Source organism: Urocitellus parryii, chromosome X (genome assembly GCF_045843805.1).
Source record: "Urocitellus parryii isolate mUroPar1 chromosome X, mUroPar1.hap1, whole genome shotgun sequence".
NCBI classification, from domain to species: Eukaryota; Metazoa; Chordata; class Mammalia; order Rodentia; family Sciuridae; genus Urocitellus; species Urocitellus parryii.
In genome coordinates, this window is record NC_135547.1 from 80,934,918 (window position 1) to 80,955,073 (window position 20,156).

General features: G+C 47.3%; 1 protein-coding gene across 1 annotated transcript; it reads right to left on the minus strand.

Moving 5' to 3' along the window:
• Positions 1 to 13,248: 13,248 nt before the first annotated feature.
• Positions 13,249 to 19,608, minus strand: LOC113194509 (bone morphogenetic protein 15-like). Its single transcript, XM_026405595.2, has 2 exons — positions 19,281 to 19,608; positions 13,249 to 14,114 (listed from the first exon to the last, which is right to left on the minus strand). Exons 1-2 carry the CDS (start codon positions 19,606 to 19,608, stop codon positions 13,249 to 13,251), a joined length of 1,194 nt encoding a protein of 397 aa, XP_026261380.2.
• Positions 19,609 to 20,156: the final 548 nt, after the last annotated feature.

The window sequence follows — 20,156 nt, forward strand, 5'->3', positions numbered from 1 at the left end:
AGAGGGGACTCCCCCATCAGGGGGTGAGACACCTCGAGCCCAGGTGTCTGGGGAGCTCTGTACACCATCGCACTGAGGGCAGAGGGGACTCCCCCGTTAAGAGGAGAGACACCTCAAGCCTGGGTGTGTGTATATGGGAGCTCCGTACAGCGTTGCACACAGGGTAGAGTGGACTCCCCCCTCTAGGGGCAAAACACCTCGAGACTGGATGTTGTGGGGAAGCTCTGTACACCATCGCATCCAGGGTAGAGGGGACTCCCCCCACCAGGGGGGAGACACATCGAGCCTGGGTGTCCAGAGGGGAGCTCTGTACACCACAGCACTGAGGGCAGACGGGACTCTCCCCTCCGTGAGCCAGACGCCTCCAGCCCGGGTGTGTGGTGGGAGTTCTGTACACAACCGCACCAGAGCAGAGGGGACTCACTGCTCTGGGGTCGAGACGCCTTGAGCCCAGGTGTCAGGGGGGAACTCTGTATACCACCGCACCCAGGACAGAGGGAACTGCCCCATGCAGGGGTGAGATGCCTCAAGCCCTGGTGTCAGGGGAGCTCTGTATACCACTGCACAAAGGGCAGAGGGGACTCCCCCCCTCTGGGGGCAAGACGCCTTGAGACCGGGTGTCTGGGGGGACCTCTGTACACCACCTGACCAATGGCAGAGAAGACTCCCACCTCAGGGGGGGGCGAGATGCCTGGATCCCGGGTGTCCGGGGGAGCTCTGTACACCATCACACCCAGGGTAGGTGGGACTCCCCTCTCCAGGGGTGAGACGCCTCAAGTCCTGTTGGTGGGGGGAGCTTTGTACACCACCACACCCAGGGCAGAGGGGACTCCCCCACCCCCTGGGGTGAGACTCCTCGAGTCCGAGTCCGGGTGTCTGGGAGGAGCTCTGTACAAATCTGCACCGAGGGCAGAGGGGCCTCTCCCCTCACGGTGCGAAATGCCTCGAGCCCGGGGGCGGGGGAGCTCTGTACACCATGGCACCCAGGGTAGAGGGGTTGCCCCCTCAAGGTGCAAGATGCCTCGAGCCTGAGTGTCGGGGGGGGAGCTCTGTACACCATTGCACCCAGGGTAGAGGGGACTCCCCCATCCAGGGGGGAGAAGTCTCAAGCTCAGGTGTCAGGGGGGAGCTCTGTACAACCTTGCATCCAGGGTAGAGGGGACTTTCTCCTCCAGGGCCAGATGCCTTGAGCCCAGGTGTGGGTGGGGGTGCTCTGTACACCATGGCACCCAGGGTAGAGGGGACTTACCCCATCGGGGGCCAGACGCCTCGAGCCCAGGGGTCGGGAGTGAGCTCTGTACACCATCGCACCATGGTCGAGGCGACTCCCCCCTCCGCGAGCAAGATGCCTCAAGCCCCGGTGTCAAGGGGGAGCTCTGTACATCCTTGCACCCAGGGTAGAGGGGACTTTCTCCTCCAGGGCTAGATGCCTGGAGTCCAGGTGTCGGTGGGGGCAGCTCTCCACACCATCGCATCCAAGGTAGAGGGTACTCCCCCCTCGAAGGGCGAGATGCCTGGAGCCTGGGTGTCGGGAGGGAGCTCTGTACAAAACTGCACCCAGGGCAGAGGGGACTCTCCCCTCAGGGTGCAAGACGCCTCGAGCCCTGGTGTCCGAGGGAGCTCTGTACACCATGGCACGCAGGGTAGAGGGGCTGCCCCCTCAAGGCGCAAGATGCCGCAAGCCGGGGTGTGTGTGTGTGTGGGAGCTCTCTATACCATCACACCCAGGATAGAGGGGACTTCCCCCCATCCAGGGGCGAGACACCTGGAGCCCTGTTGTGTGTGGGAGCTCTGTACACCATCGCACCCAGGGTGGAGGGTACTCCCATCTCAGAGGGGCTAGATGCCTGGAGCCTGAGTGTCGGGGGTGGGGAGCTCCGTACACCATCATACCCAGGGTAGAGGGGACTCCCCCATCCAGGGGAAGGGACGCCTTGAGCCCTAGTTTCTGGGGGAGCTCTGTAAACCATTGTACGCAGGGTAGAGGGGACTCTCCCCTTCAGGCACGAGATGCCTGGAGCCCGGATATCGGATGTTGGTTGGGACCTCTGTACACCCTTGCACCCAGGGTAGAGGGGACTTTCTCCTCCAGGGCCAGATGCCAGGAGCCCGGGTGTCAGGGGGGAGCTTTGTACACTGTGGTACCCAGTGTAGAGGGGACTCTTTCTATCAGAGGCAAGACTCCTTAAGCCCTGGTGTTGGGGAGAGCTCCGTACACCATAGCACCCAGGGTAGAGGGGAATTCCCCCTCCATGGGCCAGATGCCTCCAGCGCGGGTGTTGGGAGGGGGAGCTCTGTACACAATCACACCCAGGGTAGAGGGGACTCACCCTTCCTGGGGCAAGACACCTGGAGCCCAGGTGTCTGGAGAAAGGTCTCTACACCAATGCACTCAGGATAGAGGGGACTCACCCCACCAGGGGGGGGGGGAGAAGCCTCAGCCCCAGTGTGTGTATGGGGGAGGGACTCTGTACACCATCTCACCCAGGGTAGAGGGGATGACCCTATCCAGGGGCGAGACACCTGGAACCCTGATGTCCAGGGGGGCTCTGTATACCATTGCAACCCGGGGTAGAGAGGACTCCCCACTCCGGGGGCTAGACGTCTGGAGCCCAGGTGTCAGTGGGGAGCTCTGTACACCATGGCACCCAGGGTAGAGGGGACTCCCCCCTCCGGGGGCGAGATGCCTGGAGCCCAGTGTCTGGAGAAAGCTCTGTACACCATCACACCCAGGGTAGAGGGGCTCCCCCAACGGGGGGGGGGAGAGACGCCTCAAGCCCGGGTGTGTGTGGGGGGGTGTCTCTGTACACCATAGCTCCCAAGGTAGAGTTTACTCCCACCTCCAGGGGCGAGATGCCTCTATCTAGGGTGTGTGTGTGTGTGTGGGGGGTAGCTCTGTACACCATCGAACCCAGGGTAGAGGGGACTCCCCCCTCCAGGAGCAGGACTCCTGGAGCCCAGATGTCTGGGTGGGGGAGCTCTGTACACCATCTCACCCAGGATAAAGGGGACTACCCCTTACAGTGGGGAGATGGGTGGAATCAGGTGTTGGGTGGGAGCTCTGTACACCATTGCACCCAGGGTATAGGGGACTCCCCACTCCTGGGGCTAGACGCCTCAAGCTCGGAATTCGGGGGGGGGGGAGAGAGCTCTGTACACCATCCCACTCAGGGTAGAAGGGATTCCCGGCTCCAGGGGTAAGATGCCTCGAGCCCGATGTGGGGGGGGGGGAGCTGTGTACACCATCGCACCCAAGGTAGAAGGGACTCCCACCTCCAGGGGCAAGATGCCTGGAGCCCTGATGTCGGGGAGGAGCTCTGTACACCATCGCACCCAGAGTAGAGAAGACTGCCCCCTCTAGGGGCAAGACACCTCAAGTGTGTGTGTGTGTGTGTGTGTGTGTGTGTGTAGCTCTGTACACCATCCCACCCAGGGTAGCGGGGAACCTTCCCTGGGGGGGGGAGGGGGAAGAAGCCTCCAGCCTGGTTGTCTGGGGTGGGGGAGCTCTGTATACCATAGCACCTAGGGTAGAGGGGACTCCCCCTTCCAGGGGCGAGATGCCTCAAGCTCTGTACACCATTTTACCCAAGGTAGATGGGACTCCCTTCTCCAGGGGCAAGACTCCTAGAGCCCGGGTGTTGGGGGGAGCTATGTACATCATGGCACCCAGGGTAGAGGGGACCTCCCCCTCCAGGGGGGAGATGCGTTGAGCCTGGGTGTCGGGGGTGGTGGTGGAGCTCTGTACATCATAGCACCCAAGGTAGAGGGGATTTCCCCCTCTAGGGGAGAGACTCCTGGAGCCTGGGTGTCGGTGGGGGGGAGCACTGTACACAATGCACCCAGGGTAGAGGGGACTACCTCCTCTTGGGGGAGACACTTGGATCCCGGGTGTGTGTGTGGGAGCTGTGTACACCATTGCACCCAAGTAGAGTGGACTCCCACCTCCAGGGGCGAGAAGCCTGAACCTCGGGGGTGTCGGGTGGAGCTCTGTACACCATCTCACCCAGGGTAGAGGGGACTCCCCTCTACCAGAGGGTGGGCGACGCCTTGAACCTGGGTGTAGGGGGGAGCTACGCATACCACTGCACTCAGGGCACAGGGGACTCCCCCCTTAGGGGGAAGACCCCTGGAACTTGGGTGTCAGGGGGTAGCTCTGCAGACCATCACACCCAGGACAGTGGAGCCTCCTCCATTCAGGGGGGGAAAACCCTGGAACCTAGGTGTTGAGGTAGGAGCTCTGCAGACCTGTGCACCCAGGGCAGAGGGGACTCCCCTCTACGGTGGGGTGGTGGGGAGAGCCCTAGAACCTAGGTGTCAGGGGGAGCTCCGCATAATTATGCACACAGGGCAGAAGGGGATTCCCCATTCTAGGGTGGGGGGGGGTAACGCCTTGAACCCGGGTGTCGGGGGGAGCTCCGCTTACCACCGCACCCAGGGTAGAGGGGGATCCCACCTCTAGGCGAAGCCACCCCTCAAACCTTGGTGTTCGGGGGTGGGGGGAGCTCCACATACCACTGCACCCAGGGTGGAGGGGAACTCCGCCCTAGGGGGGTACACCCCTCTAACCTGGGTGTCCAGGGGAGCACCACATACTACCTCACCCAGGCTAGAGGGGGACACCTCCCTTTGGTGGTGCTTTCCCCTAGAACCTGGGGGTTCGGGGGAGCTCCACATAGCACCGCACCCAGGCTGGAGGGGGACTCCCCCTCCAAAGTGGGCCACCCCTCAAACCTGGTGTCAGGGGGAGCTCCACATACCATGGGACCCATGGTAGAGGGGGATTCCCTCTTCCGGGGAGGAGACACCTCAAACCTGGGTGTCAGGGGGAGTTCCGTATACTATCGCACCCCGGCACAGGGGGACTCCAGCCTCCAGGCGGAGACCCCTTGAACCTGGGTGTTCAGGGGTGCTCCGCATACCCAGGGCAGAGAGGAATCCCCCTTATGGGGGGGGAAATGCCTTCAACCTAGGTTTCAGGGGAGCTCCACATACTACTGTGCCGCAGGCCAGCTGCAGCAAAATAACCAGGGGGGTGACGAATAACTTCTGTAGATTGATGCAGCAGGAATAGGAGCCGTTCATTGTAGGACAACAGAGCTATTTATACATTTTGCACAGCTTATCTTAATTAGCATAAACTAGATACATCAGTCAGCCAATAAGGAATCTCCACACTTAATGGCTCACTTTTGTTACTTCTCAAACCACTCCCTCTGACATTTTGCCAGGCACCATCCAGACTTGTTTACGAACTCTAACATTTCTCTGGCAAAATACCAGGTGTTATTTTTGACTTATTTGCAGAACTTAACACTACCGCATTCAGGGCAGAGGGGATTCTCCCTACCAAGGGCAGGGGCGAGGCCTCGAACCTGGGTGTCAAGGGGAGCTCTGCATACCACCGCACCCAGAGCAGAGGGGACTCCTCCATTCTGGAAGGAGAAACCTAGAACCTGGGTGTTGAGGTGGGAGCTCTGCATACCATTGCACCCAGGGCAGAGGGGACTCCCCCTTCTGGGGGGGGCTACGCCTGGAACCTGGGTGTTGGGGGGAGCTCCCCATATCACCACACCCAGGCTTAATGGTGACTCCCCCCTTCAGGGGGCACCCCTTGAACCTGGGTGTCGGGGGGAAGCTCCGCCTACCACCACACCCAGGTAAGAGGGGGACTCCCCATTCGGGGGATCACCCCTTGAACCTAGGTGTCAGGGGTGCTGTACATACCACTGCACCCAGGCTAGAGGGGGACTCACTTTCTAGGGGGCACCCCTCAAGCCTGGGTGTCAGGGGAGCTCAGCATATCATACACTTAGTGTAGAGGGGACTGCCCCCTCCGTGGGGGATACCTTACGAACCAGGGTGTCAGGGAGAGCTCCTCATACCTCTGCAACCAGGGTAGAGGGGACTCCCCTCTCCAGGGAGAGACCCCTCACACGTGGGTGTCAGGTGGAGCTCTGTATACCATCGCCCCCAGGGTAGAGGGGACTCCCCCCTCCTGGGGGCAGACCCCTTGAACCTGGTTGTCAGGTGGAGCTCTGAATGTCATCGCCCCCAGGGTAGAGGGGACTCCCATCTCCAGAGGGAGACCCCTCGAACCTGGTTGTTGTGGGGGTGGGGAGCTCTGTATACCATTTCTCATTTTTCTGGTTTTACATGATGTAGAATCTCACCGTTTTGTTGTTATATATTTTCATAGGGGTAGTCATGTCTGATTCATTCTACTATTCCTCCTACCCCATTGCCCCTCCCCTCCCTTTTCTCCGCTCTACCAAATCTGAAGTAACAGTAACTATTCTTCTGTAGCTCCCCGCATTGTAAATTAGCATGGGTATATCAAAGAAAAGATTGTACTTGTTTTTAAAGTCATAAATGATTATAACTCTTCAGTTATAACAATATAGTTGACACCCTAAATATATGTGACTAGGTGTATGTATGCATCTGAGAAGTATATCTGTCTAAGCCTTGTCTATGTGTTATGTAAAAGTTTACAAAATGAAAGTTTTTGCAAGTTTACCAGCAAGATAACCAATAAGTGCTCTTTTATACATTGTATCTTACATAGAAGGGCCACACTGTCATTTGAAGACCTGTCTTATATCTGTTTGCTGTAACTAAGTCAATTTCTGATCATTAACAGTGTTTCCTAAGTGTATAAGATTTCAGGCTATCCTTTGATTTTTGTTAACCCATGCAGACCTGTGATTCTTGTTACCATACACTCTGAACTCTAAATTGTACTTAAAAAAGTTAAACTTAGGTAAAGTAGAGCTTAGGGCAGCCCTTTGCAAAGATGGTGCTATCTAAACTAAAATTTATAGAAAAATCTTGGATTTGTATAGAAATAACAAATTTGATTGGTATCTATTCATGTTGTTTGATGTTTTATAGCTGGATGAAGTTACTTGTTGTCAATAATTATATATAAAATTTTGTGTTACTCTTCATACTGGAATTGGAATTAAAATCCATTTTTGGAAGATAATGATTGTCTGATCTGTTTAAAGGTGACACGGTAAACATGGAAGCATTCTGTACTTTTTCCACAAAAAGAAAGTGAAAAGCTCTTAGCCTGTCCTTGATTCATGTGTCAGATGTAATATTGTATTGTTATGTGTGAAGAGCCGTGCCTTAACCTGAACAAAAACTCTGCCTTTGACCTTACTACATGTTAGAATGGCTCCAAACTAGGCTAGACTTCAGCCCATTTAAAGTTGTGCCCAAAATATTGATTTTTTGTTGTAAAGATTACTGTGATCTCAAACAGGGGATATAATATATAACTAAGTCAAGGTTCAAGATTATAAAACAGTAATTTTTCTTGGTTCATAGCTATTATACAAACTGAATGTGTTTTTGCTTTTAATTTCATTTTGTATTTTCCTTGTAAAATTTATAATTGTTGCTCATTAGTGTTTTTCAGGGGCACTTCTTAAAACAACAACAACAACACCACAATTTGAGATATAAGCCATCCATTACAAGACAGAAAGTATAAAATGTTGACTTCTGGTACTAAATACTAACCCCAATTAAATAAAAGGTGTAACTGTAAAATTATAGATATTGAAGTTATAACCTGTAACTCCCTCTTTAAGATTGGTGAAACTGGCTTTCTGGGTGTTTTAAACCAAAAACTTGGAGACCAATGTCAGGAATAAAAGTGCCAAGGAAAAAGCAGCCAACATTTCGGCCCTTGTCCTCTAAGGTCATCCAGGACCCAGAGAATGATGGGACCTCTCTCTGGGCCCTGCAACTCTGATAAGTCACCAAAGCTGCTGATCGTGAGATCCAGGGGACCCTAAGAACAGGAAGCCAACCAGTGCAAATTCTGCCAAGAGGAGCAGCATTGGAGACCAAAATGTCCCTGATGCTTCCAAGAGAAGCCATATATGGTCAGCCAGACCCCAACCCATCCTGGCATGTGGCACCACTGGTAAAGGAAAGCTGAAGGAGCCAGGAGGCTTCACACATGTCCCCAAGAGTGATTTGAGGAATCTCAGCTGACTCTTGATAGGAAAAAGGTCAGTTTTGACCAACTTGGTCCTAAACACCTGGTGCGAAAGTATAGCTTAAGCATAGTCTTACATTTACTAAATATTTTTTAATGTAACTTAAGATGTACACGTGTGTCAGCCCTACCAAAAGTAAAGCTGGAGGCTCTAAAGGAAGGTCCTTGTGAGAGTGCCTGATAATGATCATAAAGGACTCTAGAGTCGCAATTTTGTCCTGAGTTAATTTGAGCCTGATCTCATAGACCTACAAACCTTCCTAACCTCCTACATTGACAAACTTGATCTGTTTCCCTCTGAAACCTGTCTTCATGGTTTTCAGAGATTGGCTGAAATACTAATTGCATTTGTGCTAATTGTTTATAGAAAAAAAGTAATGCTTTGCTGTCTCATTGTTGTCTTAGCATGATCCCTGCCTTATGTATGCCTTGTCCAGTCAACTGCTATCTGCCACCATGGACCTCTGGACTGCTCTGATGCTGAATACCTTTAAGTTTCCACACCCCACCTGTAGAGAACAAGGGCTTTGGTTTATTCCCTCAACTTTGCCCCCTTTTAGCTAGAATCAGTTTTTCCATAGAAATGGAATGTAGAAGTTGACTGTGGGGAAATGTAGCAGTTGCCCACTTTATGCTTTGAATGTAGCCCTTGCTGCTCTGCCACTGCAAATGATTTTTAAAATGGACCTGTTTCTCTCTCTTACTCTCTCCCTGTTCCTCCCTAATCTCTTCCCCTCTCTAATCTCAGGGGAAACAGGATTACTTTTCTTCCCCATTTTTGGCAGAATTATGTGTCCCTCAGCACCCACCCACTATAGGAATGAAGTATTCCAGACTTTGGGGATGGTACCCAAAGGTCTCAAAAATGACTATCTCACAAATTAACAAGTGAATTACACCTCCAATGGAGAACAGGTAGAATGCAGCCTTTGAATCACCTCTTTAAAATCTCCCTCCTATTCCTGCTGATGGGCAGAATCATAGCCTTTGGGACAGGAGTCCCCTGTGTTTTTCCTTTGCTAGCAAAGCAAGTAATCTTCTTTCTCCTTTTTCTCAAAACCATGTCCTCATTATTGGATTGGCATCACAGACAAGGACTGATCTTTCAGGAACATCCATACTACCCAAAACATATAGATTCCATGCAATATCTGTCAAAATTCTAATAGCATTATTTCACAAAAATATAAAAATAGTCATAAATTTTTTATGGAACAAAAGGCCCTAAATAAATAGATTGTCATTACACAAAAAGAACAAAGCTAAGGGCATCACATTTCTGACTTTGAAATATATGACAAAGCTATAGGAACCAAAACAGTATGGCACTGGTATAAAAACAGACACACAGATCAATACAACAGAATAGAGAACCTCTCTATCCACATGTTTAGAGACAACTGCTTTTTGACAAAGGTGCCCCAAACACCCAAAGATAAAAGGATAGTCTCCTCAAGAAGTTGTGTCAGGATAAGTGAATAATCACACACTTAAGAATAAGACTAGACCCTTATCGCATACCATACTAAAGTGCTAAGGCTTGAAACTAAAATTACCATGAGAAACTCTGGGTAAAACTCCATGATATTCATCTGGATAATGAATTCTTGGATATGATCCCCAAAGCACAGACTACAAAAACAAAAATTGATAAATGAGGTTACATTAAAAAGTTCCTGTTCAGGGGCTGGGGTTGTGGCTCAATGGTAGAGAACTCACCTGGCACACATGAGACACTGGGTTTGATCTTCAGCACCACATAAAAATAAAGGTATCATGTCCACCTAAACTAAAAAAGTATATTAAAAAAGCTTCTGTGCAGCAAAGATATCAATAGAATTAAGCTCCTATGGGGTGCCAGGTGTGATGGTACATGCCTGTAATCCCAGCTATGATTATATTTGCATGACTCTGAATATTCTAAAAACTCAACTGTATACCTAATGTGGCCACTTTTATGCTATATGAAATTTAGCTCAGTGAAACTTTTTAAATGGGGCTAGTATCTCTTGTTCCATAGTACTATTGGGAGAATTAACTGAAGACATGTGAAATCTTGTTTAATAAGATTAAGTGCCCAATTACTTGGTGGAATGGAAGATAAGTTTTTGCCCGATTCCTCAGTTTTGCCTCAAGATTCTAGGGCGAGAAGCAAGTTTAAATGCTTGCTCCTTTTGCTTCCATATATTGAATGGTATTCAGTCCTATTCACTGAGCTTGTTGGATTTTGCTTCCTACTTTCCTTCTCTGGACTAAGTCTCTGTGGACAGACAGATCCCCCACAGTATGCATGCACACATACACACACTCCACTACTACATGTATGTCTCCTTCCTCTCAGAGAAAGGTTTAAAGTAGAGATCTCTTCAGATTTGAGAAACAATGCTGAACTAAAGCCATATTTCAAAAAAAAAAAAAAAGAATCCATCACATCAATCACAACTTACCCCATTCTGCCAGTATCTTAGTGAGCTTTTTTGCCACTCTCACTGAAAGAACAGGCAAGAACAATTTTAGAGGAGGAAAAGTTTATTTGGGGGCTCACAGAGAGCCATCTATGTTCCTCAGAGCTCAAGGACAACTGAACATCACCATGAAAGTGTGGCAGAAGGAAGCGGCTCAAGCCATCCCTCCAGAAAGCAGAAGAGAGTGAGTTCTGCTCATCAAGGACAAAATAGATATCCCAAAGGCATGCCCCAGGGACCCACCTCCTCTAGCCACCAGCCTACCAGCCTATGGTTGTCATTCCGTTAACCCCTAAGGCTCTTCTAACCCAATCATTTCTCCTCTAAACCCAAACATTTCTCTTCTAAATCTCATCTTACACATGAGATTACTCCATAAACAGATTGCCCCACAGGTATTCAGGACTCAAAGCTAGGAGATCAGGACTTTCCGCAAATCCCAAAGAACCAAGAGACTAAACTCAGGATCTGGTCCTATAACCAAGGTTTATCTTCAGGCCTGTTATGTATTTGTGCATAATCCAGGCAGACTGGGAAAATGACTAGACTAAAAGCCCATATCTCCTCTCAGTTCAAAATGAGGTACATATGATTTCACAAACTGCCTTGTTCAGTAACAAAACTGTCACATTCTACTGACATTTGTAGCATGCTTTTGAAATGAGGCACAGATATTAATCATCTTATTATGTACAAAATATGTGCATAAGTTATACTTATTCCACTGAAAAAAATTGCTGAACTATGCAAATATTGAATTATTGTATCAGGAAGAACTCATCCCCCACAAAAACATCACTGTTGGGTGGGGTATAAAGCTCAGGGGTAGGCTACTTGTCTAGAAGGTATGAGGCCCTGGGTTGAATTTTCCACTCTGTAACAAGTATTGTTAGTGTTCTGTGTTTGTCTTAATGACTTACCAGGTACTGGGGCCTGGCAATAGAGAACAGGGGTATGACTTGGTAACACCCCTCAAAATGAGCTCCACCCTTTTTGCAATAAATAGTTACACTAGTGTATACTGAGGGAGAGCATGTAATGCTATGTGAACACAAAGTGGACACCTACCTGAGTCTGGAGGGGCATGGGAGCTACTGACATTTTAAAAAAACAAAATCAAAACACCTTAGCTGATTCCTAAAGCTGCAGTAGGTATATGGACAAAGCAATATTAAGGAACAATTCCTTAAAGGGAAGAATAGCATTTATGTATGCACAGACTTGTGAGATATTCACTTGCAGCATATTTAGTCTAGTTAGAATTAACTGTTGAGAAGGGAGTGGTAAAAATGAATTGATTTATGATGGATAAGAAAGATAGGGATTAACATTTGCAAACACATGTACCCACCCTTAATCAATCCCATCCCCAGGAAGAGTTGGGCAGAGGGAAAGACTTACCAGGCTTCCTCAATAGGGCAATGCCCATGAGTTCTGTTCACCAGCAGTATGCCTTTAAGAAAGCAGAATTCTGAAGAGCCTGAAGACCTGCCCCATAGGGACTAGAGATGAGATTCTAATCATAGCTAAAAGCCAAGAAAGGAAACAAATTCTTTCCACCTGTTCTCCCAATTCCCCAAATATTCATGATCTTCTTGAACAAAAAAGAATTTTAATTATTATTAATGCATTATGATTCTACACTGTTATATTTCTATACATGCACAATATATTTTAACAATTTTCATCTTCTCATATTTTACTTTTCCCTCAAGGTATTTGTAACAAATCCCCATCCCATCACTTAAATACAACCTAGGAATATAGAACAGCACAAGCATCAGTTAGCCCACAACTGAGTTCCATTCATCCCCATCTCCCCAAGTCTAATGTCCAGAGCCCAAATGGATACTTGAAACAGGCAAGCCCAGAATGAAGGCAGTTCCAGGCCTCTGCATGGCTCACTCTCCTCTCCACCAAAACAGTCCTCTCCTCCCCCAAACAGGCCTCCTGATTTCTGAGCCACCAAGGAACTTTCTTTGGGTGTGATTGCAGGACTTTAAATGTTATGTAGCATAATGAAACATCCTGTGAAAGTTTGAAATATCTCCCTCATCCTAATCAGCAATGACAGCTCTTCTCCTCTTTACCACAAATGCTGGTGGTGTTGAAGCAAACTGCCATCTCAGACAACTCCATGGTGATGCTTCCCTGCGGTCCTTTTCCCAGCAGCAGAGGCCAATAGGAAAAGCCCTACACGTTTACATAAAGATTCCTATAAAGACGGTTACCTACAAAGTTCTCCAGTCCAAGAATTAGAAGGTGGAAGGAGCATAGAAGCAGGCAGTCTGGATAGGAGACATTAATTTACAAGAGACAGGAGGGGAGGAAGAGGGTACAAATATCTTAAGCTACTAATACCACTCCAAATCTTCCAGAGCCTTAGAAGCTGAACACTAGCAAAAGTCCACCTTTCCCAGGCTTTGGTGGGATACTTTATAAACTTCTATCAGCTTCCAGTGACTTGAAAAAGTCACAATAAAAATGACAAAATAGAACATCTCCAAAGGACCATCTTACCCAAGCAGTAAGGGCTCTAACTGGTGATCAAGTTGTGCTGACCAATAGTAGTGGTCAGATTTGTTCTAGTGACCACATTTGACTAGGTCAAATGGGTATCAGCACAGTTATCAACTGAGTAGATTATAAATGGGGGAAGAGACTAAAGAAACAATACTTAGGGCAAGGGATAGGACCTATAGATTTAAGATCATGTACATTTTTCACATTCTCCAATTACATGGGCAACCTGAGCTAGCTGTTCCCGTGTGATTATCTACATGTACAAGACTGAGCAATCATACCCTCAAACTCCTTATACTGAATATTTCCAGTTTCCTCAATCAGAAGGATGCTCATGGGAGCATACTGATAAGGGACACAGGAGGGCTGGGGGACATTCTTGTCCACTAGCTCATTGACAAGGTTTTGAATGATGGCATGATTGGGGGAATTGAGACCACGGTGTAGTACCCGAGGACAGGATCCCTTACAGTAGTTTGGGGTATAGTGATGAGGAGCAATGATCCAATGATCCCAGCCCAGCTGCTGGAAGGTGACTTTAAAAGAATGAAGGGAACACTGATTATTTGCAGACTGATTATTTGCAGACCCATATTGTTTCTGGGAAGAGTCAGAAACCCTAGGCAGGATGCTGCCTGCTTGCCGGACCCTCCTTAAAAGAGAAGATCCCCCTTCTAATATTTCCTCTAGTCCACTGGGAAGTTTAGCTTTCTGGCCACTTTTATGAGTGTCATTAAAATAGAGTAGCAAAAAGGCAGTGTCCAAAGGTGAAGTGCCATTCCATTGGATCCCAGGAACCATGCTACCTTTTTGCTGCCGACACATAAAGTGAAGTCTTAGGACCCTGTGACGCTCGTGATTCCAGAGTGTCTGCAGAATGTGTTGTGTGATGTCCATCTCTGACAAGGCTTTAGACATCAGAGAAGGCTTTGCGGAATTTCTTCCTGAAGGAAAGTGGTTGCTTGGGCTTTGTGGGGCCCAGGGCTCTACATGGCAGGATAAATTAAAGTGAGCTAGGTGGAGTTGTTGACGATAAACCACAGTGGCTCTGACTAGTTGGTACACTTCCTGCTTTGCTCCGAGAGGAAAGTCCAGGGTTTGCATATGCCAGGAACCTGCACACATAAGACAGAACAGGGTCAGGGAATTAGTGTCTTACCTGGATATTGAGCCTGAAAATCCTTTACAAAACTGTTCAAGAGAAACACAGCTGTAATCATCCCTGAAATTAACTCAAGGTAATAATATCTATCATTTGTTGAACACTTATGAATATATAAGATGCTTTATATTTATCAAACTCTTGAATCCTCAATGGTCTTATGAGATACTTATTATTCCCATTTTGCAGACAAGGAAATTGAGGCTCACAGAAGCTATGTCAAAGGACACACATCCAAGTGCTGGATGTATCTCAGTGGTGAGAGCACTTTTGCCTAGCATATGTAAGGCCCTGGGTTCAATCCCAGCACCACAGAAACCAAAACCATGAAGGATACACAGCCAGTATATGGTAAAGTTAAAATGTGAACTCAAGCTAGTTGCCATTAAGAAAAGAAACTATACCAGTGGCCAAGAAGTTGGTCAAGGGAGGGAGGAGGTAAGGGAAAAGGAAGTACTGTGAATGAAATTGATCAAATTATGTCATGTCCATGTAAAATGTGTCATGATGAATCTATTATGTATAACTATAGTGCACCAATACAAATTAAAACACTAAAGAAATTAATTTTGTCTCACTTTTAGATCACTTTACAGTTCTAGACTCAGGGGAAAAACTCAAGCATAGAAGAGTTTAGAAGATCAATTATATTTTTGACTACTAAAGGTGACTAAAAGACATGTTGAAACATACATGGATTAAGGGTCCTTATTTCAGAGAGAACATGTGGTCTTTCATTTCTTGGGATTGGCTCTGATTGCTAACCCACGGGGAGGTTGGGGAGGGGAACAATAGAAATCCATTGGATTCAACAAAGGGGAAGGAATAGGAAAGAGTAGAAACTTGGTCCTAACTTTCCTAGCCTTGTATTTTTACACATGACCAGGAAAACTCCACACAAGAGTGGGATCCTAAATAGAATAAGTTATACTTAATGTATGCATATTCTGCCAAAACATAGTCTAATGTCATGTGTAACTAAAGATAATAAAAGAGTTTAAAATATTTTAAAAGGAGTCCTTATTTCACATCACTATACAGATGCAGGTTTGGGGCAACAATTCAGTATTGGGTGCTATTCTGTCATTGTTTTAAATCTGGGACCAAGGCACCACAAAATAATCATGTCACTAGTGGGGGCAGGTATTGTTGCCGTTTCTGTCTTTCAACAACTTCAAGAATTGCTTCTTGGGCTGGGGCTGTAGCTCAGTGGCAGAGTGTTTGCCTAGCATGTGAGAGAGACTGGGTTTGAACCTCAGCACCACATAAAAATAAATAAGATAAAGGCATTCTGTCCATTTACAATGACAAGTAGTTTTTTTGAGTATCTTTTGGCCATTTCTCCTTTAACTCCCCATCTCTCCCTTTTCCATTCCTTTCTAGAAATGGCTCTCCATTTTCCCCATTCATTTTACCATCACTTCTCTAAATACCATCTCAACAAGGCCTTGATCACCAATATTTTGTTTACTGGCTAATCTATTAAAAACTACATGCCCCTTAGCAATTGAGAGATTTAATCCAAACTGTTGTGCCGACACCCAGTGGCCAAAGGGTAGGAAGGCTGGTCCTGCAGAGTTCCCAATTTGTGCTCCCCCTTCTGGTAAAGGTCAAGAGCAAAGACTACAAAACCAGTCATCTCAGGAAAAGGTCTTCTCTCTCCTTTACAAACATCTTAGTAAGTATTTCCACATTAATCTATGTATTATTCATCTAACCTTTCTCCTCCACTGAATCCACAAGCCTGGGATTGTAATAGTGCTGGGGATTAAACATAACTCTTTAATATTTTGATGTTCCAGAATACTTCTAAAAGTTTATATTCTAACTCATGCTAAACACACCCTCAGGATTGGGGCACTCACTAGCCATCATTCACACAGGCCCAAGTCAGACCTGTGTTTGCTTTCTTATGTTATTCCACACTCCCATTTTACAATAATCTTTCCTAAAGGCCCACCCATACACCCGTTCCACCCTGCCTGAAAAGGAACTCAACCCAAACCTCTAGCAGGTTGTCTAGTGAGGAACTGCCCTTTCCTTTCAGACCTTGACCTCACAAGTTTTGTGAAGCAGGGTAGGGTTGCTGAGGATCAGAGCCAGGAAGGGTCTGCTCAGAACTTTTCAGGGAAAGGAAGTACTCATACATCCTGTGTGACTGAATCTGTCATCTGCTTCTGGATCCTTTCCAGAGTCTCTAAGATACCAGTATGCTTCATAATCGGCTGGGATATATGCCTACTTGTAGGCATCCTCCTTTTCAGCCTCACAGCGTTAGTACAAACTTGACCTGGTCTGCTTTGTGCTGCAGTTAGGAAAGGAATCTGGGGCCCTCCTCAGGGCCTCTGAGACCCCACCTCTCACCAGCCTCATATCCTGCCATTCTCTGCAGTGCTCTCTAGACTCTAGCCAGAACCTCCTAGAAATCAGGGAAGTAGTTATTTGCCCACATTTACTCAACCCAGATATAGTGCCTAGTGCTCAATTAAATTCTTTTGGGAATTCTTCCCTCTAGGCCTTTGCACATGTTGTTCCTTAAACCTAAGGCAGGTGTCTCTCCACTCTTCTCATGTCTCTCTTCTTAACAGACCTCAGCTCACACGTTACCTCTTCAAAGATACCTTCACATAACCCCACGGAAAGAGATGACTTTTCGCTTTTCTCAATCATAACTTACTTCATCATTTGCAAGCATTTGCCACAAATTGCAACTTAACTGTTTGCACGTTTATCTCCCCACCAGAACACGTGCTCCAAGCCAGTAGCTTTGCCTGTCTTAATCACATTTGCATGCTTAGCCCTCAGTAGGTGCTGAATACAATATTTGTTGAATGAATTTCCACCCACACCAAGTTATTTTCTCTTTCCTAAATCAGGATGAACTTCTCTGAAAATGTAATCTTCTCCTTCCTCCTCCTTTCCCAAGTTCCAGCTTAAATATTACCTTCTCAATGAGGCCTTCCAACATTCTCTCTGCTTCCCTTTCTCTGCTCCAAATAGTGAGCCATTTGTGTGTGTGTGTGTGTGTGTGTGTGTGTATGTGGTGTTGGGGATTGAATCCAGAGCCTTGTGCATGTGAGGCAAGCACTCTACCAACTGTGCTATATCCCCAGGCCTGAACCATTTCTTCTCTGGAGTCCTGGGATCCCAATTGCTCATCCTCTTCTAAGCACTTATAACATTATGTGATTATTTATCTACCCATTCTATTATTCCAGAACCTCCTAGAAATCAAGGAAGCAGTTATTTGCCTGCATATACTCAACCCAGATATAGTGCCTAGTGCTCAATTAAAATTTCTTGGGAATTCAGCATATCATGTTGATTAAAAGCACAGGCTCTGGGACCTGAGAGCCTAGATTTGACCCCTAACAATTACTAGCTGTGTGACATTGGTGAAGTTACTGAGCCTCAGTTTCTTCATCTATAAAATGTTTATTAACCAACCTCATCTGGTAATGGCAAGGATTAAGGGTGGTAGTTTTGTACAGCATCTTCTGCAATGCTCGACACACAAAAAGCCCATGGTAAGAGATAGCTAGGAGAGTATTGGTTGTTTTACTTGGAAGATGAGTGTGAATTCTGTCCGTTGTAATTGGAGACTAGTGGAAAAAAAACCCAGATTAATCTCATCAGGTTCTCAAGAGTTCCTTGAAGTTGATGGCTGCCTACATTCCCTGGAGAACCCTGCACACCTGCTGCTGTCCTGGAAGAGTCTCTAATGCAGATGTTCGAAGCAGAATTGAGCAAGATGGGGACAAAGAAAATCTGAAAGCATATTTGTTGCCAAAATATCAAGGTCACAGCATGGCCCAAATAGGAGAACTTCTTGGCCTGTTGGGATACTGCCCTTAAAGGTTTAAAAAGTTATAGACAGATTTTAGAATCAGACTTGAGCTCAAACTCCATCTCTGCCACTCATTGTTTGACATTTGCCAGTTGCTTTCTCTCTCCATGCCATAGTTTTCTCGTCTCTAAAGTTGTCAATTGCCCCACAACTACAAGTGGTACTGGCTTTTATTAATTAAATACTGTCAAGATGCTAGCATATCCTCAGGTGTTAGCTTTTCTCATCCTTTCTGAGGGCGTATAAGTCTCCCCAACACAGCATCCTGTATTACTTGCCTTCTAAGAGCAAACCACCACATAAACAACCCTCCAAAAATGCAGCTCAATTACAGTTTTCACAGATAACAAGGTATAAGATTTTTATGAAAGAAAGTGGCTAACACATTACTCAGTCATTGTGGGGAATGGAAAAGATTTTTCAGTAGGCCCCGAGCTAATCTGTTCTTAAGCTGGGGCCCTAAAGGAAAATAGGCTTGGAGCTAACTTTCCTGAGCTTGCTGTCCTTTCAAAACCAGGGCATGGTGGTACATATCTGTAATCCCAGTGACTCAAGAGGCAGAGGCAGGAGATTCACAAGTTTGATGCCAGCCCCAGCCATTTAGCAAGACCCTCAGCAAATTAGTAAAACCCTTTCTCAAAATTTAAAAGTCAGCCAGGTGTGGTAGTGCATGTCTCTCATTGTACAGTTCCACAGCCTGGGGCTGGAGGACTGCAAGTTCAAAGCCAGCTTCAGCAACTTAGCAAGGCCCTAAGCAATTCAACAAGATCCTGTCTCTAAATAAAGCATGAAAAAGGGCTGGGGATGTGGCTCAGTGGTTAACCACCCCTGGGTTCAATCCCCAGTACTAATAAACAAACTAATTGAAAAGGACTGGGGCCGGGCATGGTGGTGTACACTTGTAAACCCAGCAGTTAGGGAAGCTGAGGCAGGAGGATTGCAAGTTCAATGCCAGCAATGGCAAGGTGCTGAGAAACTCAATGAGACCTTGTCTCTGAAAAAAATACAAAATAGGGCTGGGGAAGTGGCTCAGTGGTTGAGTGCCCCCGAGTTCATTCCCTAGTACCACCCATCCCCCCCAAAATGACTGGAGACTTATTTGGTTGTAGAGCACCCTGGGTTCAATCTCCAGCACCAAAAAGAAAAAGAAATGAAGCCATGCCTACATGCACCAGGCAATGAGGCCTGACAGTAAACCCACAGATTCCTTGTTCTTTACACTCTTCTGCCCTTCTCCCAACTCTAGGGTAGAATGGGGACACGAGAACTCACCTCTTTTAGGTCTTGCTACATAGGCCAAAGGCCTCACCAGTCTCACCATGGTGGCTCTGATGGTGCGATTCTTCCTAGGACGTCCATCGGGATCAACTGAACGCTGGTACAACTCCAGCATGTACTGTAGAGGATATACTCCAAGCTGTGGCTCCCTCTGCTGACTTTGTGGTTCTTCTTCTACCAGCTCATGATACTGTGGCAAGGTAGGGAATTCCATGGGCAGGGGGATGATAGAGGGATGGTTTAGCTTTTCCATTTGGACCCCATGTTTCAGGGAGAGCACCAGTCCCCAAAGAAGTATTCTAAGAGTGTTGGGAAAGACCATCTCGACAGGCTTAGTGTTCAGACCAAGAGTTCCAGACAAAGCCCCAAAAGTGTCACTCTTATCCCTTTGTTTCACTCAAGTAACCACATCCAGTCTCCAGGACCAAGAATGGGACAAGGAATGAAAGAAAGGCAGGCCCTATATTGTTTCCCAAGAGAACCTTCTAGGCCAAAGTAGGTCTCCTATAACTTGAGCTCTCAGCATCAAAGGAGCAGAAAGAGGAGGTGAGTAAGGCAGGATGCCCTTCCCACTCTCTTTTTAAGAGGCCTAAGTCAACGAGCAGGACCGCCTCTCTCACCTCATCCAGAAGGAGAAAGATAAGAGTAGGGACCTGCTCTGCCTCACAGCTGTTGTAAATGCCATCCCTCAATCAGACCTTAAAGGGCCAGAGTCCTCCTGCTTCCATCTCACTCCCATGCCTCTAAAGGCAGCATTTCCCAAATGTGGCCTACTGCTGACTCAAAGTGAAAATATCTGAGATGACTGTTAAGAATGCAGACTCCTGGGTCCAGACTCAAATATGGACTCTCTAGGGGTAGTAGGTTGAG

What these genes read in the sequence shown, in the direction of transcription:
- LOC113194509 (XM_026405595.2), bottom strand. Translation starts at nt 19,608, where the DNA reads ATGGTCTTTCCCAACACTCTTAGAATACTTCTTTGGGGACTGGTGCTC. An exon ending in TGTAGCAAGACCTAAAAGAG is followed by an intron (nt 14,115 to 19,280) that starts GTGAGTTCTCGT and finishes TTATGTGTGCAG; the next exon opens with GTTCCTGGCATATGCAAACC.